Source organism: Ranitomeya variabilis, chromosome 4, assembly GCF_051348905.1.
Source record: "Ranitomeya variabilis isolate aRanVar5 chromosome 4, aRanVar5.hap1, whole genome shotgun sequence".
NCBI lineage: Eukaryota > Metazoa > Chordata > Amphibia > Anura > Dendrobatidae > Ranitomeya > Ranitomeya variabilis.
In genome coordinates this window covers 432,059,038-432,086,397 of record NC_135235.1, presented here as the reverse complement: position 1 = coordinate 432,086,397, position 27,360 = coordinate 432,059,038, and the positions used below count along the sequence as shown (strand labels likewise).

The 27,360-nt window shown below is 42.0% G+C and overlaps 2 protein-coding genes across 2 annotated transcripts in view; one reads left to right on the top strand and one right to left on the bottom strand.

The window, feature by feature from the left end:
• Nucleotides 1-1,424: 1,424 nt before the first annotated feature.
• Nucleotides 1,425-27,360, bottom strand: part of PCTP (phosphatidylcholine transfer protein) — an 82,453-nt gene continuing 56,517 nt past the window's right edge. The window contains exon 6 of the mRNA XM_077251423.1: nucleotides 1,425-4,501. Coding sequence (XP_077107538.1) covers nucleotides 4,427-4,501 — 75 coding nt within the window. The 3' untranslated portion in view covers nucleotides 1,425-4,426. The remainder of the gene's footprint in view (nucleotides 4,502-27,360) is intronic.
• On the top strand, nucleotides 10,034-17,816 carry LOC143767006 (uncharacterized). Its single transcript, XM_077255024.1, has 4 exons — nucleotides 10,034-10,226; nucleotides 10,393-10,555; nucleotides 11,353-12,089; nucleotides 17,752-17,816. The coding sequence occupies exons 1-4, from the start codon at nucleotides 10,130-10,132 to the stop codon at nucleotides 17,814-17,816; spliced, it is 1,062 nt and encodes a 353-aa protein (XP_077111139.1). The 5' UTR covers nucleotides 10,034-10,129.

Here is a 27,360-nt window from a genome sequence, read left to right as displayed (position 1 = left end):
AGAGCTACAACCCCATCTGTACCACCACAACGAGATTGCGGGGAGCCAGTTAGCTGTAGGCCCACTATCGATGTAAAACTGTTAGATCATATACGGTGCCTGTCAATGTTATCATAACAGGCATATTATACTTCAAAATAGAAATATAACTAAACAATCAGAAAATCACATTAGATAATATTCTAAAGGGAACAATACCAGTTGTGATGATGTTGCAGTTATATACTCCAAATTCATTAACCAGTTTGTGACTGGGTCATTTTCCCCTCTTGCTGACCAGGGATATTTTTGGGTTTTAACACAAGTGCGCTTTTAGCGGCTCTATCAATGTTTCAGAAAGAGCCATTAAAAACAATTTAAATTGCGCTCCCCCTTCCCTGGAAATTATTTTTACATATTAGACATATTTTTTCAATGGGAGTGGGAACAGAAAGAGCAATTTAGACTAGCAGTGTCTCTTTTTCAGTTTGTTTTCCCCTTACTATTATTTATCCTTTTATTCTATTTTATTTTTTGCAATTTTATTTATCTATTTTTGTGCCACCAAATGTACTAGGCTTTAAGCTATCTTTTTTTCAATTTGCATTTTAACATATCCATACATTCTTTTTTTTTAATGATTTGCCCTGTAGTGGGGTTGTTATATTAACCTCAGCTATAGGGAAAACTGTGTAATTCCATATGAACCTCATTTGTGTTAACTACCTTGCAGAATTTAGTATCATGTGCAAATACTGAAATACTACTCTTTATGCATTCTTCAAGTTCATTACTAAATATCCTAAAAAGAGGGCCCAATACTGACCCCTGTGGTACCTCACTGTTAACTGTGACTGAATCAGGTTGTGTTCCATTAATATCCACTCTATTTCCTATCAATGAGTCAGAGGGTAACCTAATTTCCCTTATTTTCCCCTAGTCACATTGCTCTCACTTTATTTACCAGCCTTTTGCATCAAACGCCTTTGAAAAGTTCAGACAATGCTCACAACCTTAGTTTGGTCCAGTCTGGAATCTTACCTCTCCATAGAAGCTGATCAGATTAGCTTGACAGGACCGATCCTCATAAACCCATATTGATGCTGGGTAATGAGGTTATTTCTATTGTGACACCCCAGGATAGCAACTCTTATAAAATCATCAAATATTTTGCCCACAGTACAAGATAATCCTACAAGGCCTATGGTTTCCAATCTAAATTTTCTGAGCACTTTTTTTAAACATTGTCATATTTTCAATAAAAGAGGCATAGTTTCTTTTTAATCCAATTTTCTTCATTATTTTTTACACCTTGTGGGAAATGTACGAATCCAAGAAGCTGACACCGTTTGTATCCAGTACTTTTTAGTCTAAGCTTCAATGTTTATAAATCCTAATACTGTTTTATAATTATAGAGAAAAAATATGAGACTTATGTTTCTTAATATATCAATTTATTTTTCCAACTCATCCAGAGAATTTAAGTTACAGTAGAAACAGATATTATCAGAAAAAAACAATATTGTAAACTTTCATTTATAATTTGTAAACAAATTTCCCAAATTGACAACAAAATTAACAAAATAAGATATGTTAACACTGTAGCATCTAATTAGACCATTGTTTAACCTATGGCAAGGAAATATATCTTAAAGGGAATCTCTCTTAAGGTTCTTACTACCTAATCAAAGCACAACATAATGTAGAGACAGTGACCCTGATTTCAGTGATGTGTCACTTACTGGGCTGCTTAGTGAAGTTTTTATTAAATCATTGTTTAATCAGAAGGAGATTACCACTAAATGACTACATGGCCTGCCGCCAGCTAGTCCTGTTTTTAATGAAAAAATGCAGCACCCATTAAAGTAATTGATACATTGCTGGAATCAAGGTCTAGGTCAGATAAAACAATATTTTTAATCAAAACTTCAGCACCCAGTTAAGTAAGAGACACATCTTTGGAATAAGGGTCTCTGCCCCTAGATCATGCTGCTCTCAGATGTCTGTGTACTGTAGTTTCAATACAATCAAGTGTGTTATCAGCAGATTATCACTGCCTGACTAGGTCTCACATGCAGCCCCATCATGCTAATCTGTGTGACCCCACCACCACTGATTGGCAGCTTTCTGATAATATATGGTGTACACATGAAGCTGTCAATCAGGGTTGTGGACAGGGTTATACACAGCTCAGAATTGACCACTGCTAAATGTAAAATATAGAAAACAGGAATTCCATCAAAACTGCACCAAGCAGTCCAGCGATACATTTTAGGATTCAGACTCTCTGACCCTGCATCATGCTGCTCTCAGATTAAATAGCAAAAACCTGTTGATAGATTCCCTTTAAGCACTTACATCACAGTTTTTATCCTCTTAATATATTGCAGTCATCACATTATGTAGCACTGTGGACATACAATTGCTCATTTTGCCCAGTTAATTATTCTCTTTTCTATGCTCCATTTAGAAATAGGACCCAGCTGCTCCCTCCTCGGGGAACTTTTACAGTGATTCATGACTCACACAAGGAAAATTGACCTCCTACTTCTAAGTAGAGCTTAGAAGGATTCATCTAGTCATGTTTTTAATCATGTGATGTAATGACCTAATGAAAAAAAGAATAAGCTGGGTAGAAAGGCAAAATGAGCAATTGTAAGTAGACAGTGCTGTATACTATGATGGTTGCAAAATATTAGGGTAAAAAATGTGATGGGAGGAGTGCTTCTTTGAGGTTTTACTCAACTGTACAGGCCTAAATCAATATTTAAAAATGGCTAGCCATTCTCACCACTATTCCTATACTGATTGACATCAATTATGTAAAAAAAAGTTTAAAGAGAATACATATGGTTGTACAGGTTTGCTGTATAATGGAAGTCTAAACATTTTGTTATATTCACTAGACTTTTAGATGGGTTGTCTGGTTACATTCAAAAAGGGGCCAAGATTACGTATGTTTTGAAGGGTTTGCACAGGCTTAGGTACAAGTGTACATTCACGCTATGTGGCACTAGACTTGTGAATCCTCACAAAGACCCAGTCTGTTTTCATCATCCGGACCAGACCATTTTTTATCAATTCTGAACAGTGTCACTTTATAAGAATACAAATCTGGAACACTTCAATGTATCCTAGTGATTCAGAGAATATTTTTCTCGACACATTGTACTTCATGTTAGTGGTAAATTTTGGTCGATATGATTTCCGCTTATTTATGAAAATATTGAAAATTTGACCAAAAATTTGAAAATTTTGCAATTTTCAAGCTTTGAATTTTAATTGGTTATATATGGAGATGGATACTCTTAGTAAGCACCTGTTCCCACCTGACTTCTGTTACGGTCAGTCTTTTGATATTTGCATATATTGGCTCTCTGACTGAACATTACACCCCTCTGCCTCAGGTATTTTTAATTACAACATAATCCTACCTTCCCATATAAATGTAGACTTTAGTCTAAGTGAGGATTCAAAATAGATAGGTTCCCAGCAACGTGAATCGCCTTATTGTGGCTGCCAGGTACACATGAACTGGCCAATTTATGCGCTAAGTCTAATCAATTTTTCATATTTTCTAGTGCAGTAATGCAATTCAAATTTCATATTTCATGTTTGCATGCTATATCGCTACAGAGTGCTACTTTATTTGTAATTACATTCAGTTCTGCAGTGAGTCAGTGAAGAGAGCAGCTAATCTCTTTTTACATGTCTCATATTGATAAACCTGTTCTAAGCTGTTGTGGAGGCATGTTCCTCTTTCCCCAGTATGTCGCTGCCTGCTTAAAATTGGTCAACCTCCTGTATGGGAAGAAGTTCACACACCCAGAGACAATACCCTGGCAATGCCCTAATGGAATTATCATAAATCATAACCTAAACTGTACATCACGTGGCTAGTTTTACATGTTCCAACTGGTGAAAGGTCCTTTTTAGGCCAACTGCACAACCACGTTAAGCAAAATCATAGGAAAAAAAAAAATAAAACATGTTGAGAAATATTTTGATTGCAAAAACATTGCTGCAAACCTGTATATATATTGTTTAACAGCTTATGAGATCTAAGAAATATCTTGAGCCCAGAAAACAAACCATAAACAAACAGGCTTCATGCCAAAAATCATTAAAAACCATCTAATTTATTTTCATTCCTGTCTTTTTGACTTTTCAGTTAATCCCAGACTTAGGAAATATAAAATGCACTACAAATAACCCCTCAGACAGTATCTTACCAGCTTTAAAGACTTAATTATTGGAATAATCCAGCTAGTTGACAATGAATCTTGCCATTACTTTTCATTTCTGCAACCAGCAGTTGACGACATAGAACACGTTTTGGGACGAGAAGTTCAGCAAAACAATCAGTATATAAATCATGTACAGTATTTAGAATTCAAGTTTAGTTTATTAGTTTCCTGGTATCATTAAAATGATGTGCTTGTTTTATCTACTTTGTAAAGTCTTTCGCTGTATATCCTGCGCATGCCTTCTGCATGTCTTTTAAGAAGTTTGGAACTCCATTCTATAAGAAGCAAAAGGAGAGAATTAAAATGAGAAAATTACCTAAAATACAAATATCTTCAGTAAAAGTATGGAGCACATTAATTGTCCAAGCCTTCCTTGTATTACTTTTTCTATATCTGTATATCAGTTTCACTTTTAAACTTTAAAAAGGTTTCTCACTTTTAAGATAATGATGACCCACTGGATGAGTCATTAATATTTGATTGGAAGGGATCCGACACCAGACACCCCCTATCCATCAGTTATTCTCAGATTTCTATTCTGGATTCCATAGCCTGAAAAATTGTACCTTGTTGCTGGCTGTTTTTTTCCCTTTAGGATTTCATGAGAAATTCTACAAAAAAGTGAAACCCAACATTTCATGTTCTATTAGAGAGAACAGGAAATACAGGGCGAGGGAATGACCCATGTACAAGCACATACACAAGACAGAATTTTTAAACTTTAAAGAGCACTTATTGGTAATTTGGTTGACAAGCATCATGCTATACAGTTGAAGAAACTCAACTGATTGATAGAAGTTGGAATTTATGAAGCATTTTACACCAGAAAACAGGAAGTAAAAATTTGTAAGTTTGTATAACATATAGTTGTGCAAAAATGTATAGACTTGGCATTTTTATGGCAGTTTTAGCAACTTTTTGAAAAGTGGGCTAAGTTTGACACGATGGGGTGTGGTCTTGTGCGGACCAACAAACTCACTATAATTTACGCAGCTGGAGTACATTTTCTGATGCTTGCGCTTGGGCAGCTAAAAGCCCACCAAATTCATTAAGAGCATACAAGCTGTGGGGGAACAAAAAGCACACAAGCCCTTCAGGTGATACCCTTTTAGCTGCAAAGAAAGGTACTCACCTGAGCTGGTTGTATGCAGGCACAACTGCAACAAACACCTGATGATATCAGTTGCTGCTGCCTCGTGGCTGGGGGATGATCTCCTCCAGGATAGTTGACCAGTTTGAATGATCACACAATATCGAGCTGCGCTGCTGTAATAATCGTTGAGACCAAAATGTTGAACATTTTTTAATTCCACAACTCTGGACTGGCGTCTTTTTCAAGTGAAAAAACCATAGCTATGTGTCATGCTGCTGCAATGCAAGTAGGTGCAGGCGTCACTAGATGGTAGTAGAGAGGAAGCAGGTCTGCACCTAAACAGAGCTGACCTGCAGCGCAGCAGTGAGGCTACCACAGGTGGCAGCAGAATAGTCAAACAATCCGTGTCAAATCCCAGACTGTAGTGCAGTACCAAAGGAATAAGCAAACTCACGGTCAGAGACAAGCCAGGGGGTCAGTAACGGTCTGGAGCGGATAAGCCAAAAGACAAAGGACAGAAACAGGTCAGGATTCAAGCCAAGTTAAAACCAGGGAGTCTGCACACTAAAGGGAAACACTGAGTCAAGAAGGGAACGGGAAAACAGAGACACGGTTTCAGACAGCAAACGCAGCAGGACCAATCAGAGCAATCAGAGTCAGCTACAGCAGCGCTAGGCAAAACTATAACTGACATCGCCTGCAGGAAGCAGCGGCAATAAATAGCGAACCTGAACCCAGATAGAGGCTGAGAAAGGTTAACTCTTGACATGACCATACCGGGAAAAAGGGGAAACAGGACTCAAGACCCGATCTGGATAATGACACTATGCAATTGTTATTTTCACTTGAAAAAGAAGGTAGTCCAGTGTTGAAACGCATTGAGGATTAAAATACCGTTCAACTCATCTTGGTCCCAAGGATTCTTTATTACAGCAGTGCAGCCTGATATCGTGTTATTGTCCAAACTGGTCAAATTCATTAAGAGGACATTTTTTTTCACTTGAAAAAGTCGCCAGTACGGCGTTGACAGGTGTTGTGAATGGAAATCCTTTTGCTCAGCATTTTTCTGGAGAATTGATTCACTTCAGCAGCACAGCCCACTTACGTATTTATTCAACTGGATCCAATATCTCCAACCACGGGACAGCAGCAGCTATTTTTCTTCATGCCTACATAGTAGTTGAGCCTGTCACATCACCACCAGGCAAGCGTAACCTGCACTCTCCTACTCTCCCTTCATAGGGTATCACCGTACTGTGTGACCTGTTTCCCACTCCCAGATTAACACAAATTCATTAAGCGGCATCTTACTACAGTGGACTCTGGACTAGAGTTGAGCGACTTTTACTTTTTTAGGATCGAGTCGGGTTTCGTGAAACCCGACTTTCTCAAAAGTCGGATCGTGTGAAATCGGCCGATTATTGTGAAAAGTCGGGGGGGCCGACCAAAACACGAAACCCAATGCAAGTCAATGGGATACATTAAATTTTTTTTATTCTCTCTCTCTCCTCAGACTGTGTAAATCGCTACATCCAAAACGGTAAGATGGCGTTTATACCCCCACCCCCTGTGACGCCGCAGAAAGCAAGACGATACCTATGTCATCACGCTGCCCACACTCCTTCATTGGCTGAAAAAATGGTGGTTAAAGCGTCATACGAAACGCGACTTTGGCGCGAAGATCACCGACCACATGGCCGATCCCACACTGGGATCGGCTCGGGTTTCACGAAACCCGACTTTGCCGAAAGTCGGCGACTTATGAAATTGACCGATCCATTTCGCTCAAGCCTACTCTGGACAAAAACTCGGGTATGAAATTCCAGTTTTGATGAATTCCCCTATAGTTTTGAGGAGATAGATTCAGTCTAACTTGGACATTATTATACTTGGACATTATTATACTAATTCTTACTCAATTAGGGATTAAGGTTTCACTGAGTGGCCACCCACTTGACTAAGACCACAGTGAATAGGAATTTCAATTAATGTATTACAAGTTATACTAAAACTTTTCCCTCCAAATGATAAATAAACCTGCTGATTTAACCCCTTTTTCCGACATTGGGCATAATCCCTCCCTTTGTTGTGGGCTCCAGCACTGAGCCCACATCTTCTGGCTCATGTCAGCTGTTTTGAACAGCTAACATGTGCCTCTAACAAACGCTGGTGAAATCGCGATCCACTTGCAGCTGTTAACCTGTTAAATGCCACTGTTAATCTCTGACAGCGGCATTCAACTCACGCTTCCGGGAAGTGTGCTGGAAATCCCGCCCATCAGTGACCCTATTATATGATCAAGGGTCACTGATGGGTCGGAATGACAACCAGAGGTCTCCAGCAGACCTCTATGGTTGGCGTTGCCAGATTACTATGAGCGCCGCTCGGTGGTCGGCGCTCATAGCAAGTGAGCAATTCTGCTACATACAGGCGATGTGATCATTGCCTGTATGTAGCAGAGCCGATCAGACAACTGTTGCTTCTAGTCTCCCATTGAGACTATTGAAGCATGAAAAAAGTTAAAAAGTTTTTAAAAATATAAAAAATTTTAAAAATATAAAAGTTCATATCACCCCCTTTCAAAATAATAAAAAAAAATCAAACACACACATATTTGGTATCGCTGCATTCAGAATCGCCCGATCTATCATTATAAAAAAAGAATTAACCCAATCGGTAAATGGCGTAACGAGAAAAAAAAAATCAAAATGGCAGAATTACATTTTTTTGGTTGCTGCTACATTGCAATAAGGCTACGTTCACATTTGCGGTGTGCGCCGCAGCGTCGTCGCCGCATGAAAACGCATGCGTCGTGCGGCCCTATCTTTAACATTGGCGCCGCATGGGGCCGCATGTACATGCATTGTCATGCGTTGTGTTGCGTTGTACGCCGCATGCGGCGTTAGGGCGCATCTCTCAGGGCGCGGCAAACGCAACATGTTGCATTTTTCGGGCGGCGCCGACGTTTTAAAAAACGCATGCGTCGTGTTTGCATCGTGTTTGCGTCGTCGATGCGCCTTATTCCCCATTGACTTGTATTGACAACGCAGACGACGCAAGTACTTTCGTCGTGGTGCGTTGTACGACGCATGCGTTGTCCAATAAAAAATGCAAAACATTGTCTAGACGTTGTCTAGACACTAAAAAAACACTATATGTATATAAAAAAAAAAAGGGGGGTTGCCATTGTCTTTCACAAGGCTATCCAGACAAGACACAGAGAGGAGCAATCTGCTTTCCAAACCTGTAAGTATATATTTCTCTTTGCATATTTTTTTATTCTGTGTTTTATTTCTTGATTTTGATTAAATTTGTGCAATGTTTGGTCTGTGCTATTGTACGGTTATGGCACTGTGGGTTACTGAAATATTGTGTTTTGTAAATCTGGTTCTGATGTACTTTATGCTGGCGTTTATTGTCTTCGGCCTTGCTTGGTTTTGGATTGGTTTTAATGGATTTTGGGTTGTTCTGGTGTCATGCGGTTGTTCAATGTCTTTTTTTTGGCTGATTTTTTCTTGCTAAATTTCTGGTGCATGTCTTTTTCTTGTTTCTATTGTTGGGGGTAACCGTATGGCGTTTTCTTGGCTCATGTCTTGCTGTGTTTTATTATGCTGTTGGCATTTTTTTTTCTTTCCTTGAGTGTCTTTTCTTGCTGGTGGGGGGGCTACATTTATGATGTTTCATTTGTAATTCCGTGCGGCTATATGCCATTCTATTTTCAATTTTTTTTTTTTTTTTGGATTTTTTTTATCTCTGATGGTTTATCTTATCTAGAATGGTATTATTATCGCCTTTTTATGGTGTATTTGTGTGGTTATATGTCACCAGATGGTGTTGTTTTGGATCATGTCTTGATGTAATTGTAAAGTATGGCGTTCATTAGTTTGCTATTTCATTGTGCCTTTTTTTCCTGTATAAATAAAGGTTTTTTTGTAAAGTTTTTATTTTAAAAAATTTGGACATAGGTGTCTATTTTTGCTTAATTTTGTTTGCGTCTATTCTTGTGTTGTATCTTCTATTGTATTCTCTTGCAATGTATGGCGTTGTGGTGTCGCTTGTTGAGTTTGCATTGTCCTTTCATTCAACAGTCAATTGTGGTTGTAAATTTTTTTTTTGGCCTATTTTATTATATGTGCCATTGTTAGCATTGGATGTGATTTTTTGCTCATTTTTTCTTTGCAGAACAATTTTTCAAGAATGCCAAGTTCTTCTGCAGCATCTAGCCAATGGGCGCGGGGGAGTGCGGTGAGTAATTATGTCCAGTTGCTTACTATTCGCTGCCATTTGTAGCATTGACAATAATTTTTGTAAACAATTTTTACAGGCTTCTTCAAGTGAGGGGGAAGGCAGTCAGCGGGAGCAGAGAGCTCGGGGCCAAGGTGTGGCGTCAGGCCGGCGAGTGAGTATTTTTTTTATTGACTAGCATCCTGCTTTGAGGAACATTACATTTGAGGAGCATCCTGCTTTCACTAGGGATGTTAACAAAGCTTAATTACATTATAGCTTTTAAGGGCAGCAAGTATTGGGGGAAGGTAACATAAAGTTGAACTCCCTGCACAAAAACATTATAAAATACAGGTGTAGAAACCAGCAGTATACATACATCAAATGGCAAAGACAGGATAGGGCAAAGGTACATATCATGACAGGTGCTGGTGGTTGTTAATATTTGCATATTTGTAACCTTAATGTTTTCTAATTTTTCTAGGTTTCACAACGGGACTAAGGAGATACCGGAATTGATGTGGACCTCCTGATCTCCAGCATCCAGGAGCGTGGCCCGTTGTGGGACAGCCGTGACCCCCGGCACATGGACCAGGTGGTGTTGAGGCGTTTGTGGGTAGAGGTGGCAAAGTCGCTGTGGGATGGCTTTGACAGCGCTTCAAGCAGTGACAAAAGCAACTTTGGTGAGTATTGCTGATATGCCCTGCTGATACGCTGCTATGACCCATCTTGCCAGGATAAACACAACCGTGTGTGATGCGATCAACGCCTAAACTTTGCATCGCACACGGTTGTTTTATCCTTTTAAAATGCTAAATATGTAACCTTTTTTTTTCTTTGCATTCACAGTTAAAAAGTTGAGGACCAGATGGCGATCCATGAAGGACCGTTTCAATAAGGGGATCCGTGCTGAGGAGGAGCAAGCTCGCAGTGGTGCTGCTGCGGCCAAGTCTGTGCCCTACAAATATAACAGGGCATTACAGTTCCTAAGACCGATCCTTGGCCGCCGACAGTAAGTATTTTGTCCACATACCATATTGCACAGCCACATTGTACATTGCCCAGACACATAGCATATTGCACAGCCACATAGTGCATTGCCCAGCCACGTACATTGTGCATCCACATAGTATATTGCCAGGCCACTATATCGCAGCCACATAGTACACGTTCTAGCCACTTATCCACATAGTATATTTCCCAGGCACATAGTGTATTGGCCATCCATGTAGTCAGCGTAGCATATTGGCCATCCACGTAACTTTTTCCCTAGTGGAATGGTATATAGCCCATTAGTAATTTTTATGGTTAAGCGTGAGTCCTTGTAGTCCATGACAGGTTACGTTCTGAGTCAGGGTAGTTCTGATCGCAGGAATAATGATGACGTCTCGATCACATGATCCTAACGTCATGGCCGTTCCTGCGATCAGATCAGCAAAGTCACTGTGTATTTATTTTTTTTTTAAATTTTTATCTTGACTAAATTTTATACTATTTTTGCGGCATAGGCAGCGTCAAGAAAGATTTTTAGACAAAAATTTTTTTTAACGATGACAGAGGTATGCGGTAAAAAGGCTTTGGCAGTGGGAATGAACAGTCATTTTCTGCCGTAGGTATGTCCATGATTGTTATCGTCAGCCATAAAGGTCAGCTGGCGATAACAATCAGCAATTTATTATAGGCCACACAGACTGAGAGACAGGGGATTGTAATGTATTGTTGTGTCATGTAATGTTAATTTTATTACAGGAGTTGGCGTATGTGATAGTTTATTAATTGAAGACTAATTTTTCCCTTATCTTTTCACAGGACACACAGCAGCACCCTCGAGCGAGCTCGCCCCGCAGGAGCGGACCTTCATGAATCGCCATCTGACCCGTCACAGCCCTCCCACAGCGACAGCAGGCTTGCACCACCATCTGGAGAACCGGCAGCCGGTCCATCAGGTGTTCCCCTGCCCGAGGCCTCTGGCGCACCTTCGTTCGGGAATTCCCGACAGCGCCAGCGGGCCTCGGACAGGCCAGCCATGCCCGAATTTTTGCATTTGAGCACGGTTTTCCAGAACTGTTTCAAGGCGTTGACCGATAAAATGGACACTCGTCTGTCCAATATCGACCGGCGCCTTGAAACTATGGAATCCGAGCTCTCGAGTCCGGCCAAACATTTTTTTAGTACCATTGCTAAGGGCATGGTGGAACACCTTACACCGGAACTCCAGATTTCGGTGATGCAGGCCTGCAACACTGCCTACGTGAGGGCTCTGCAGCAGGCTCGGGTCATGCAGTCAGCGACAATGCCCGTAGTGCCGTCGCTGGCTAGCATGACTCCGACTCCTGCTGCAGAGCCACTCCAGCCACCCCACCGAGGTCCATGTGCCGAGCGACGCCACCACAGGCACCATAGCATTGTGCCGCCGACTCCTGCTCCTGCCAGGCCCTCATCCTCCCGTAGCCGTCATTCTGGGGGAGCTGCCGCGGGAGAGAAAAAAAGGAAAAAAAGGAAGAGGATACACACTGAGGCTCTGGCTGCTCCAATACAGACACCACGTACGCGCCGGGGCTCTAGCCGCAGCAGCCAGAGCCAACCAAGAAGCTGGCAAAGGCTTGTGTTGCCTCCTCCCTCCCCTACAGATGTGGCGGTTTCCTCAGTATACCCTGCGGAGGGTTTGGACCTCCCATCTAGCCTACTGGACTCTGGCTCAGCATCCTCTTCCTCTCCCCGTTCCCAACCACCAGAGACATACCATTCACCGCTGGTAGCGGAGGTTGATACCCCCTAAGTTTCTTTCCCCTTTTTTTTTCTGTTTCCCCCCAATAAAAATTTTTCGTTTTAAAACAACAATATTTGTTCTTATTTTCCAGTATACTTCTCGGCAATTCACGCCGTGCGCCGTCTACACATTTTGTGCTTCAAACACCTCATATATGCAATGTCAGACAGTATTTTTAGAATTTTTATTTTGCCTTTTTTTGGGTGTCTCTCATTGCTGTATGAGGTGTTTACAAACACTAAAGTGTATGAGGTGTTTTCAAACACTAAGGGTATGTGTCCACGCTCAGTATTGCATCAGGATTTGGTCAGGATTTTACATCAGTATTTGTAAGCCAAAACCAGGAGTGGGTGATAAATACAGAAGTGGAGCATATGTTTCTATTCTACTTTTCCTCTAATTGTTCCACTCCTGGTTTTTGCTTACAAATACTGATGAAAAATCGTGACAAAATCCGGATGCAATCCTGAACGTGGACACATACCGTAAAGGTACCTTCACACTTAACAATGCTGCAGCGAAACAGACAATGATGCAGATCACTGCAGCATCGCTATTTGGTCGCTGGAGAGCTGTCTGTGTGACAGCTCTCCAGCGACGCCGAGGTCCCCGGGTAACCAGGGTAAACATTGGGTTGCTAAGCGCAGGGCCGCGCTTCCGATGTTTACCCTGGTTACCAGTGTTAAATGTAAAAAAAAAACCCAGTACATATACTCACAATCGCGTCCCCCGGCGTCAGCTTCCCTGCACTGACTGAGTGACGGCCCTAACAGCAGAGCGGTCACATCACCGCTGTGCTGTGCATTCACTTTACGGCCGGCGCTCAGTCAGTGCAGGAAGTGGACGCCGGGGGACGCGAAGATGAGTATATGTACTGTTTTTTTTTTTTACATTTAACACTGGTAACCAGGGTAAATATCAGGTTACTAAGCGCCGCCCTACGCTTAGTAACCCGATATTTACCCAGGTTACCATTGTAAAACATCGCTGGTATCGTTGCTTTTGCTGTCATGGTATGGTATAAATTTGTTCTTTGAAGCAGGGTAGAAAACTTAGAAAAAATTTTTATTAAACAACAACATTTTAAAAACAAAGGGTTCCAAGTTTTTTAGATAAGGCACATTACATTTGTGAACTATAGGTAGATGCCAAATTTGACATAACCAAACCAACCTAAATGGATTACATTTATTGCACATTTACTGGAGAATTAGTTTATTATTATATTACATTTTTAGCACAGTCACAGCAGAGGTATTTATTGGTGTAGTTAAAACCAGAATACAGTCCAACAGTAACATTATTACTACACTATTTGATCTTGCCATGACACACGGCCAACATCTGACACAAAATAGGCCGCAAAACGATCCCTCATCTGCGCAATTTCCACACTTGTCCTCAGAGGATGATCATGGTAATCGGGCAATGGGTTGGCTATGGGTTCATCGAGTTCCACATTCAGTCTCTCTTTGGCCATAATGTAATTGTGGAGAACCACACAAGCCTTCACACCTCATCCACTGTTTCAATTTTAAGATTAATGGCGGATCCTAACATACGCCATTTGGAGACAAGGATGCCAAAGGCGCACTCCACAGTCCTTCTGGCCCTGGACAGTCTGTAATTGAAAACCCTTTTTGTATGGTCCAAGCCCCGACTGGAGTAGGGTTTCAATAGGTTGGCAGACATTTGGAATGCCTCATCCCCAACCACAACAAATGGCATCGCAGGGCCTTCGGTGTGGGGAAGAGGTCGTGGCTGTGGAAAATTAAAATTGTTGCCATATAATTTTTGGCCCATATCCGACTCTTTAAATGTGCGTGAGTCATTTGCACGGCCAAACGCACCAATGTCCACTGCGAGAAAACGGCAGTCCGCAACGGCAATTGCGATGAGCACAGTGGAACAGTATTTTTTGTAATTGTAGAAAAGGGATCCACTTTTCGCAGGCTTGGTAATCCGAATGTGCTTTCCATCCACTGCACCAATACAGTTTGGAAAAGAACACACTTGCTCAAATTTCTGTGCGTTGGCCTCCCAGATTTCAATTGTAGGGACGGGTAAAAATTCCTCCCGGAGATTATCCCACAAAGCGCGGCATGTCTCAGCAATAATTCCGGAAAGAGTGGAGACTCCAATCCGGAATTGAAAGTGAAGTGATCTCAAGGTCTCTCCGGTAGCCAGGAAACTGCCAAGAAGATAAAGAAATTACATTAAAGTAAATTGCAATTTATAAAAGTACATTGACCATACCAAACCCCCAAAAAATAAAAAAATAAAAAACACAAAGGGAAGAACATATCACAGTCATTCAAACAGCTACGTACCGTAGAGTCACCAGCAGCCGTTCCTCTGCGGAAATAGCTCTCCGGAGCTGCGTGTCCTGCCTGCTAATGGATCCTTCCACCCGACGCAGAAGATAGCGGAAGCTGTCCTGAGACATCCTGGTATATTCAAAATATTTCTCCAGGTTGTCATTCAGTTTGCCAAACAAGCAATGGTATGCTCCACGGCTCTCCCGGACTTCCACGATAGGGTGTATCCAAAAGCGGCGACGACTCCATCTCCGTTTTTCCCTTTGATGAAAACAGGCGACAGCATAGGCATTAGCCAAGGCAAATTCCATCTCCATATCCATGTAGATACTGTCCATGGGACGCTCCATCATGAATACCAGCAAAATGGGAGGAATTCATCTCTGCCAGGGTATATATACACAACATTACACCAACCCTCTTCTAGCCATTGGTGGTCCTTATCTAGTGTGTAGACACTTTTTTTTTTTTTGGGGTGATGAAGAACGACTCACTGTAGGAAAACGCATGCGTCGAAAAACGCAGCGTTTTTTTTAGACAAAACGCAACTGCGTTTCCAAAAAACGCTGCGTTTTTCGACGCATGCGTTGAACGCATGCGTTGAAAAACCATGCGTTTGTACTGCGTTTTTGTTGTGTTGTGTTGTGCGTTGCGGCGACGACGCTGCGGCGCACACCGCAAATGTGAACGTAGCCTAACAGGCGATAAAAACACCTATCTACATCAAAATTGCATGAATAAACACGTCAGCTTGGCTATCAAAAAATAAGTCCTACCCAGCCCCAAATCACAAAAAATGGCACCTTTTTTTTCAACCAAACTTTTGATTTTTTTCACCACTTAAATAAAAAAGAGCCTAGACATGTTTGGTGTCTATGAAATGCTACAAATAAATGCACCATTGGATACTTAAGTTGAGTGCTAGACTTTATTTTGACATATGAAATTGTAATGACCTGGAGAATCATAATGGCATGTCCGTTTTAGCATTTAGTGAACATGGTACAAAATAACAACTGTGGAATTGCACTTTTTTCTGTAATTTCACCGCACTTGGAATGTTTTTCCCATTTTCCAGTACACGATATGTTAAAACCAATGGTGTAGTTCAAAAGCACAACTTGTCCCACAAAAAAAACAAACCCTCATATGGCCATTTTGACCAAAAAATAAAAAAGTTATGGCTCTGGGAAGAAGGGGAGCAAAAAAACGAAAACGCAAAAATGGAAAATGGCCCGGGGGTTAAAGAAGCATTCCGCCCATGAAAGTTTGTATCCTCTTAATATATTGCAAATCTTCTTATTATATAGTACTGTGTATGTTCATTTTCTTCTACCCAGCTAATTCTTCTCTTTTGTCTGCTCTAAGTCTCTTGTCCCTGCATTTATGATTCCCTTCTTCAACTCCTGACTCAGTTGCTCCTTCCTCCTGCTGCCAGTGACTTTTGCAGTGACTCATGACTCAAACAGTGACATTTGCTTCCTGTTTCTACATAGAGTTTCTAATGATTCAGCTAGTCAGTTTTTAATCACGTGATGTCATAGACCTAATGGAAAAAAATAAAAATTAACTGGGTAGAAAGGCAAAATGAGCAATTGTAAGCATACAGTGCTACAGTATATATAATAATAACTAGGTGTTTCCAGCCAGCTAACGCTCGGCACGCTCATTGCTATCTAATTAACGCTGCTGGTGATTAAACTAAAGAAAATAATGACAACATTTAATAGCACTTACGCAGGTGGTAAATTAACGTGTGGTAATGTGTGGGGACGGAGCCTCATGTGGTAATGTGTGAGGACAGAGCCTCGTGTGGTAATGTGTGGGGACGGAGCCTCATGTGGTAATGTGTGAGGACGGAGCCTCATGTGGTAATGTGTGGGGACGGAGCCTCATGTGGTAATGTGTGAGGATGGAGCTTCGTTTGTTAATGTGTGAGGATGGAGCCTCGTGTGGTAATGTGTGGGGACGGAGCCTCATGTGGTAATGTGTGAGGATGGAGCTTCGTGTGGTAATGGGTGGGGACGGAGGCTCGTGTAATGTGTGGGGACGGAGCCTCGTGTGGTAATGTGGGGGGGCGAGATTATGTGTGGTAATGTGGGGGGATTATGTGTGGTAATGTGGTGGGGGGCAGGATTATGTGTGGTAATGTGGTGGGAGGCGGGATTATCTGTGGTAATGTGGTGGGGGCGGGATTATGTGTGGTAATGTGGTGGGGGGTGGGATTATGTGTGGTAATGTGGTGGGGTACGGGATTATGTGTGGTAATGTGGTGGGGGGTGGGATTATGTGTGGTGATGTGGTGGGGGGCGGTATTATGTGTGGTGATGTGGTGGGGGGCGGTATTATGTGTGGTGATGTGGTGAGCGGGATTGTGTGTGGTAATGTGGTGGGAGCGGGATTGTGTGTGGTAATGGGGAGGGGGTGGGCTTTATGTGTGGTGATGTGGTGGGGGGCGGAGCTACTGTGCAGGGGGTGGGATTAGCGAGTAATCACGATGCCTGTTATATATATAGATAATATATTAAGAGGATAAAAAGTTTGATCAGAGTGCTTCTTTAATCATGCTCCATAAACTGATACAGTAGGGAAGCCTACTTGTTTTTTTAACTACTCCTGAACTGCCCACTGATTATAAACATCCCGCTGTCCATGCCTTGGCCCTGTCAAAAAATATACACTATATAAAAATAACTTCATTTGTGAAGCGGAACACAAATTGAAATGTTTTTAGAGGTCCTTTGGGGTTATTAGAAAAAAATAAGACATTTAAAAAATGATATTTTCCACCAATATCAGCAAAAAAAATAAAAATGACATGAAAATTAAGTCCCATGTATTGTATAAAAAGAGGCAAAAATTATTTTTATATCTGAAAGAGAAATTATGTTTTAGAGTAGTTATAAGAGCATATACTATAAAACTTGAAGGTGTGCCTGGTCAGGAAGGGGAGAAAAAATGGCTGTTCATGAACTGGCTAAGCTTAAGAAGACAGTGAAACAGAAAATACAAGTCTAACGAGTTGTGCCTTTATATGTTGTAACAATGCTACTCAATTGTGAATGATATGAGCTATCACAGGAACCATTTCTACTTAAAAGTCCGGGTGGTTTTTTTCAGAACTCATAAACCACATTACAGGAAAACTTAAATACAGCCCTTGTCCAGCACAAAGTGAAACATAAAGCAAAAAGTCCATACAATAGTGCTGGTTTTCCAACTTGGGTTAGAGTCCATCCTCTTAGTCCTTTAGCAAAGACACACAATCCAGGAGGTATACATACGTGCTTCAGCTGCTCACAATAAAACCTAGCCCTATCATTGCTGATTAACCCCTCTTAGTACTATTTGTATTAGAGCATTACACCAGGTTTATATCACAGAGAACATCCACTACATATCTCCAATCCACTACGTGTTCGTCAGCCATCTTACTATATATTTTTTTCAATTAAAAGGTTCTTGTCATACTTTTGTTACAGTTCGCTGGTTTTTACTGAAAAAAATAGTTGTTAACATCCACATTTAGTTTGGATTGGATTTTGCTTTCATCCAACAATAGTTGGCATCAGCAAGCCTCTGTGCTTAAAGGTCTCTGCAACGTGTCCCTAATATTTTGAATTATTATTGTCAATGGTATAGTGAGGATCTGTTAGCATTTGTTGCTAGTCTTGACAATAATGAATGTCAAGATGACAGTTATATGACAATATTAAATGAATACATGAATATTGTAGATCGTATCATGCTACAGTGCAGGCGCCGCCGTAAACCTGATGAATGTAAAATAGGGGGCAGGGACCTGTCATAACCCCAGAAGGATGAATATGTAAGCAAGGCACCACATAAAGACCTCCCCACAGACCGCCCCAGAGCACGAAATTTCATTAACTGAAAACTGCAAATAAAGGTTAAACAACAACCACAAGAGATTTCGACAACCCAGGTATCACTTTAATCAGTATGACAGCGCCAACCAGACAGTGTCTGTAGGGTAATGAGCACAATCCTGCTGACAGGTTCCCTTTAAGGAATAAACTTGCAAAACATTGTCAACATTTCAAATCATCTCACTGCTTCTTATGCTTTCTTCTTTGACGTATCAGTCAACATGTACGGCCACGTTAAAGGTGGCGCATTGCCATTATGCAGCAAGGCGGCTTTTAAGCTTGTTTTGATCAAATTGATAAAGATCCTTAATTCCTGTGGATTATGACTTATCTTCAGAGCTTCCATTAAACTGTTGATGTTGATGCATGCCACAAGATCGCCCTCCTTTAAGAATTAGTAAAAGTATTGGATCTTAACCACGGTTCCGGAACAAAGAAATCCGAACATCACCCACTAGGAGATTCCACTGTTGTAGCTTTGAACCTAAGAGCTCAGCCTTACATTTGGGCAGATCCACATCTCTAACAAGATCGTTCAGTTCACTTAGTGTTATAAGGTGTGCTTCAGTTGAGGCTGCTGACAGAAAGTCTGAATCATGAGAGGAAGATGCTTTATGATACAAAGTGTCCTCTTCTTCCACACTTGACTCGACTGAAGATGTTTCTGGTACTTTTGGAACTGTCAGTTTTCTATATGTGATACTGGGCGTATTGCAGATGGAATGTTGGATACTGCAAAGTCCAATTATTCCTTGAAACTCCTTTCCTAATGGGAAAGGAAACTTTGCAGAAATAGCAATTGGTGGTGTGATTGGTTGGCTCTCTTCAGATCATTGGGAATGCAAAAGGCATAGATTGCCTCTTCCCATGAAACCATTGGGTAAGATATGATGCACATCTATTAAAGCATATCTGTGATGCCCAACTCTTGTCCTGATCTTCTATTCTGCAGCAAAAATACAGGTTGTAGGTTTTCCTTATCATAGTAGTCAAGTTTTGCCTTTGTGACACAAAAGTGACTTCTCTGCATATGTAGCAAAACCTTTCCTGAAACTGTATACCTTACACAAAGAGGCTTATAAAAGTAAGTGATGCAGCTGTAATTAGGATTAAATCATTGGAGCAGAGTTGGTGTTTTTGATTAATCACTAAAAATGTCATAATGATGATGAAATAATAAAAACACAATGTTTCTATAAGCCTGCATGAAAGGTGCTGTAACTATGTAATCTATGGATCTTGAAATTTAAAGCTAATCAGCAAATTTAGGAATTGTGATGACACAACATTTTATCTTAATTAAACAGATGTCTATTTTCAGTAAGCCAGTAGGAATAGACAGTTATCTATATCTTAACTTTTGAATTTGTGTTTCTTTCTTGTTGGTCAAAAAAAACACAGAGTTTGTTCATATAATCTTGTAATATTGACTTGTTTGCTGATATGTTGATTACACATTGTTCAGGCCAGCTAGCTTTTTGACTTGCAAAACAGAGGAGGAAAAACTATGCAAATAGATTAAATAATAAAATAATGCCAATTGATCTCATCACCATTCTTCCTCTTTACCTCTGGATGCTGGCTTGAAGGACAGTTGTTAAAGGGAACCTGTCACGAGGTTAGGCCGATACGAGCTGCGGCAACCACCTTTCAGGGCTGATATACTAATTCTATAATGCTGTATATAAGCCCCCAACCTGACCTGAAAGACAAGAAAAAGGTCTTTTATTGTACTCACCTGCGGGGAGGTCCGGTCCGAGGGGTATTGCTCTGCTTGGTCCGGCACCTCCCATCTTCTTGCGATGCCATCCTCCTTTTTGGTTCGTGTGGATGACATGCCCCTGCATCATCCACACAGTCTGCTCAGCATCGCGCTCCTGTGCAGGCATACTTATCTGCCCTGTTGAGGGCAGAGCAAAGTGCTGTAGTGTGCAGGCACCTTAAGGTCAGAGAGGCCCAGCGCCTGCACACTGCAGGACTTTGCTCTGCTCTCAACAGGGCAGATAAGTACACTTGTGCAGGAGCACGATGCTGAGCAGACTGTGTGGATGATGCAGGGATGCAAGAGCAGGAGGACGGCATTGTAAGAAGATTTGAGGTGCCGGACCAAGACCAGCGACACCCCTCGGACCGGTCCGCCCCGCATGTGAGTATAATAAAAGTTATTTTTCTTCTCTTCCAGGTAGGGTTGGGGGAAGATATACAGCATTATTGAATGCTGTGTATCAGCCCTGAAAGGTGGTGGCCATAACTTGCATCAGCCAAACCTGGTAACAGGTTTGCTTTAACTATAAAAAGAGGATATATGCGCCTCTGTAACAGACACAGAGATACCTCCAGACATCTAAAAGAACCAGAGATGCTTTACAAGACAGCAGCCAAAACATCATGGCTACGTCACGAGGGACACAGATTTGTCATTCTACAGGATGCCAGCTTAGAGGACCATGGCCCTGGCTGAAAGATCTGCTCCATTGACCATCACTGAACCATGGAGGGGTAGTCAGGATTTGGACCTACCAGTCACATGAGCCCCATTGATACATTCGTGAAAGCCAGGAATGGGACCCACCGGTCACCTGGCACCATGGAGATGTTCGGAGAAGCCAGGTTGTGACCCTCCAGACTACAGGCCTTGTTCCTCATTGGACTGTAATCTTCCTAAGCTTGTTGTTACCTCCTCTCTGTGTGCATGCCACAGGTGCGGTAGTCTGCCCTTGAAGCTCTGAAGTAACGTCTGCTCTTATTCCGGCAAGTTAGCGGAAGAATGAGACTCTGTAATTTGAACCATCTTCGGTATTTTGCTGGTGCTGTTCTATGTGTTATTTGTCTGTTTGTGTGGTTCAATAAAGCATTGCCACACTGCTTTACCCTCCGCCTGTATTGTCTGAGTAGTATTACACCCACAGTGAAAGGAGAGCAGCGTTTGGTGGGATGATTCCTGGTCCATACAGTTTCGGCTAGTAGACTAGGGCACCCGCTGACCCCCGTGTCTCTACAAACATCACATTCATTTTCAGCACCACAAAATTTGTTACGTTCAACTGTTTTCTCTGAACCAATTTGGCTGTAGAACAGTGACTCTGGTTTCTTTGCTTACATACAATTTCCTCGCATGAGCTTCTGGTAACAGGAATCTGACTAACAATTTGCAGGAATTTAGCAGCTCCTGAAACAATCATCCGATGCTATAAGGATTGAGACTTTATTGTGCACAAACAAAATTAATTCTTTTCCAGAATCAATACCCCAGCCTCAACCCACACCTATCTTCAAACATCGGCATCTTGTAATCAGATTTTGTACAATATTCTTGTCTCCTTATGTCAATTCCTTATCTGGAGCAGCAGGACACAGTAAAAATGACATCGGCACACAGAATTGTTTATTGGCAACAACGGTTTTAGGAGAAGCAAAGTATAAAAATTAATACGCGAGGGCTTTACTGTGTCTTACCTAAGAGGAGGGTGGAAGGAAATGGGCTGATCAGTTATTCCATAGTACAGATCTACTTAATGAGACCTGTGAACACACTTTAGCATTTCATCCTAAATTCCCTTTGAAATGGAAATCTTTTTCAGTGAAGGAGTTGAAAAAAAAACACCAATCATTGCTTGTAAGTAAGTTTCTGGGTAAACTGAGCAGCAACCAATATAACTATGACAATATTATGTATTATTGTCACAACATACATGGCTTCAACAGCCTCTAGTTGGATGACACAATTTGCAATTCATCTTTCTTTAACTAAATACCTTTAAGGCCAGTCTAACACGTCCAGATTTTCCAGTACGTGAAGAAACGGTCCCGGAGAGAAACGGTCCCGGAGCTTTCCGTGTCCATGTGTGCACGTAGGCCATCCATGTGCTGTCCTTGTTTCTCGTCTGTGTGCTGCCCGTGTGCGTGTTTTGAAACAATTTGTTTCAATTTTAACCCTATGACTTTAAAAAAACACAGACAGCACACAGACGGCATCCGTGTGTGGTACGTATTTACACGGACCCATTGACTTTAATGGCTCCGTGTGATCCGTGCGCTCCCACAAACACTGACATGTCTCCGTGTTTTGCTCACGGACACACGGTCTGTAAAAACACGCTGACATCTGCAGAGACACATTCATTTTAATGTGTCTACGTGTGTCAGTGTCTCCGGTACGTGAGGAAACGGTCACCACACGTATCGGAGCCACTGACTTGTGAAACCGGCCTAAGCTGGAGTTTTCTTTAGTAGATAAAACCTTTAAGACACAGACATTTTATGTCCACATAAACATATATTTTTGCAGGACGAGTTTTACTTTTGAATGGGAATAAAAATTCCTAGTGGGCAAAAATTGTGAAAAAAACACAATTCTGACATTGCTTTATGGGAATTGATTTTAATGTGTACATTCTGTGGTAACAGTGATCTCACAATATGATTCTGCTCATCAGTACGATTACATTGATCTCAAACATATCCATTTATTATTTTAGTGGTGTAATAAAAAAAATCTCAAGTTTGCAGAAAAAAAATATATGAGGGGTTTTGTCACCATTTTCTGAGACACGTACCATTTTCATTTTTACTGTAGATGGAGCTGTGTGATACCTTATCTTTTGAGGGGCGAGACAAAGTTTTTTTTCATTGATACCATCTGGGATAGATATGACACTTTGATCACTTGTCACAGAATTTTTTGTGGCAGTCACCAAAAAGAAATAACTAATATTTCTGTTTACAGTGTTTACTGATCGGGTTAATTACCGTATATACTCGAGTATAAGCCGAGATTTTCAGCCCAAATTTTTGGGCTGAAAGTGCCCCCTCGGCTTATACTCGAGTCATGATCGGTGGTGGGGTCGGCGGGTGAGGACTGTCATATACTCACCTAGTTCCGGCGTTCCTGGCGCTCCCCCTGCCCGTCCCACGGTCTCCGGTTGCCGCAGCTCTTCCCCTGAGCAGTCACATGGGACCGCTCATTAGAGAAATTAATAGGCTGCTCCACCTCCCATAGGGGCGGAGCCGCCTATTCATTTCTCTAATGAAGCGGTAACGGTGACCGCTGACAGAGGAAGAGGCTGCGGCACCGAAGACCAGCTGTCCGGGGGAAGGAGCGGGACACCGGGAGCAGGTAAGTATCGCATATTTACCTTCCCTCGTTCCACCCGCCGGGCGTCGCGCCATCTTCCCGGCGTCTCTCCGCTCTGACTGTTCAGGTAAGAGGGTGCAATGACGCATATAGTGTGCGCGCCGCCCTCTGCCTGATCAGTCAGTGCGGAGAGACACCGGGAAGATGGCGCCGAGGAGCTGCAAGCAAGAGAGGTGAGTATGTGTTTTTGTTTTTTTTATTGCAGCAGCAGCAGCAGCACAGCTTTATGTGGAGCATCTATGGGGCAACGGTGCAGAGCATTATATGGCACAGCTATGGGGCAATGGTGCAGAGCACTATATGGCACAGCTATGGGGCAACGGTGCAGAGCACTATATGGCACAGCTATGGAGCAATGGTGCAGAGCATTATATATATGGCACAGCTATGGGGCAACGGTGCAGAGCACTATATGGCACAGCTATGGGGCAATGGTGCAGAGCATTATATATATGGCACAGCTATGGGGCAACGGTGCAGAGCACTATATGGCACAGCTATGGGGCAACGGTGCAGAGCACTATATGGCACAGCTATGGGGCAACGGTGCAGAGCACTATATGGCACAGCTATGGGGCAACGGTGCAGAGCATTATATATATGGCACAGCTATGGGGCAACGGTGCAGAGCACTATATGGCACAGCTATGGGGCAACGGTGCAGAGCACTATATGGCACAGCTATGGGGCAACAGTGCAGAGCACTATATGGCACAGCTATGGGGCAACGGTGCAGAGCACTATATGGCACAGCTATGGGGCAATGGTGCAGAGCATTATATATATGGCACAGCTATGGGGCAACGGTGCAGAGCACTATATGGCACAGCTATGGGGCAACGGTGCAGAGCACTATATGGCACAGCTATGGGGCAATGGTGCAGAGCATTATATATATGGCACAGCTATGGGGCAACGGTGCAGAGCACTATATATATGGCACAGCTATGGGGCAACGGTGCAGAGCATTATATATATGGCACAGCTATGGGGCAACGGTGCAGAGCATTATATATATGGCACAGCTATGGGGCAACGGTGCAGAGCATTATATATATGGCACAGGTATGGGGCAACGGTGCAGAGCACTATATGGCACAGCTATGGGGCAATGGTGCAGAGCACTATATGGCACAGCTATGGGGCAACGGTGCAGAGCATATATGGCACAGCTATGGGGCAACGGTGCAGAGCACTATATGGCACAGCTATGGGGCAACGGTGCAGAGCATATATGGCACAGCTATGGGGCAATGGTGCAGAGCACTATATATATGGCACAGCTATGGGGCAACGGTGCAGAGCACTATATATATGGCACAGCTATGGGGCAACGGTGCAGAGCATTATATATATGGCACAGCTATGGGGCAACGGTGCAGAGCATATATGGCACAGCTATGGGGCAATGGTGCAGAGCACTATATGGCACAGGTATGGGGCAATGGTGCAGAGCATTATATATATATATGGCACAGCTATGGGGCAACGGTGCAGAGCACTATATGGCACAGCTATGGGGCAACGGTGCAGAGCACTATATATATGGCACAGCTATGGGGCAATGGTGCAGAGCATTATATATATATGGCACAGCTATCTATGGGGCAACGGTGCAGAGCATTATGTGGAGCATCTATGGGGCCATAATGAACGGTATGGAGTATCTATTTTTAATTTTGAAATTCACCGGTACCTGCTGCATTTTCCACCCTAGGCTTATACTCGAGTCAATAAGTTTTCCCAGTTTTTTGTGGCAAAATTAGGGGGGTCGGCTTATACTCGGGTCGGCTTATACTCGAGTATATACAGTATTTTTATATTTTGAAAGATGAGACTTTTATGAAAGCGGCGACTCCTCGTGTGGGTTTTTTTATTTACTATTATCATTACTTTTAATTGGGGGAAAGGGGTGATTTGAACACAAGTAAATACAACATGTAGTTTTTAAATGAAGGTGTTTATTATTAAGGTAAAAAGAAATCCAAACCTACAGGGCCGTGTGTGAAAAAGTGATTTCCCCCTAAACCTAATAACTAGTTGGGACACCCTTACCAGCAAAAACTGCAATCAATCATTTGCGATAACTGGTAATGAGTCTTTTACAAGACTCTGAAGGAATTTTGACCCACTCATCTTTGCAGAATTGCTGTAATTCAGCCACTTTGGAGGGTTTCCGAGCATGAACCGCCTTTTTTAAGGTCATTCCACAGCATCTCAATCGGATTAACGTCATAACTTTGACTAGGCCACTCCAAAGTCTTACTTTTGTTTTTCTTAAGTCATTCAGAGGTGGACTTGCTGGTGTGCTTGGATAACTGTCCTGCCGCAGAAGCTGGAATTCTCCATCAAGATTTTTTGGTAGACAGCGGCATTCATGGTTCCATTTACCACAGCAAGTCTTCCAGGTCTTAAAGCAGCAAAACAGCCCCAGACCATCACACTACCATCACAATATTTTACTGTTGCTATGATGCTCCTTTTCTGAAATGCTGTATTACTTTTATGCCAGAAGTAATGGTACATACGCCTCTCAAAAAGTTCAACTTTTGTCTCGTCAGTCCACAGAGTATTCTCACAAAAGTCTTGGGGATCATAAAGTTCTTATTGCTCAGCAGTGGTTTTTGTCTTAGAACTCTGCCATGCAGGTCATTTTTGCCCGGTCTCGTTCTTATGGTGGAGTCATGAACATTGACTTTAACTGTGGCTAGTGAGGCCTGGAGTTCTTTGGATGTTGTTGGGGGTCTTTTGTGACCTCTTGGATGAGTCGTCGCTGTGCTCTTGGGGTAATTGAGGTCGGCCGGCAACTCCTGGGAAGGTTCACCACTTTTCCATGTTTTCACCATTTGTGGATAATGGCTCTCACTGTGGTTTACTGGAGTACCGAAAGCTTCAGAAATGGCTTTATAACCTTTTCCAGACTGATATATCTCAACTACTTTGTTTCTCGTAGAGAAAAAGGGGGTGGTTGGAGCTTACCACGCTTGTAAGTTTAGAGTTCATGGGAGGCAAAACCCTTGGGTGCCATGTCCCCAGCTGGTGCAGCACAGCAACAAATATTTCTTTTTCCCCCCTAATTTCTTTGGATTGCGGCATGAAGTTTAGCTTTTGAGGATCTTTTGGTCTACCCTCACTTTGCCAGGCAGGTCCTATTTAAGTGATTTCTTGATTGAGAACAGGTGTGGCCGTAATCAGGCCTGTGTGTGGCTAGTTAATTTGAACTCAGCTGCCCAAAGATGTGGTAAATCACAGTTAATTTATGTTTTAAGGGGAGAGGAGGGCAATCACATTTTCACTCAAGGCACTGTAGGTTTGGACTTCTTTTTCCGTTAATAATAAATACATTCATTTGAAAACAACATTTTGTATTTAATTGTGTTATATTTGTCTAATATTTAAATGCAACAAAAAAACACAAAACACCTATATATATCCTATATGGTAGCCATGAGATATAAATAGATAAACACCTACAAATAGAATAAGGCTCCACACAAGAGCAAATAACGATACAAAATATATTTATTTTTAAAGCATGATAAAACAAGACCAAAAAGGTCATAAAAAGTCAGTATAAATTACAGGTGAGACTCACATAAACACAGAAAAACAGGTGGACAAACCTGGAAAAATAAAGACAAACAATCCAAATACATGTGTATATATCAGGTAATGCATGCTGAATAACATGTAACAAATCAAGAG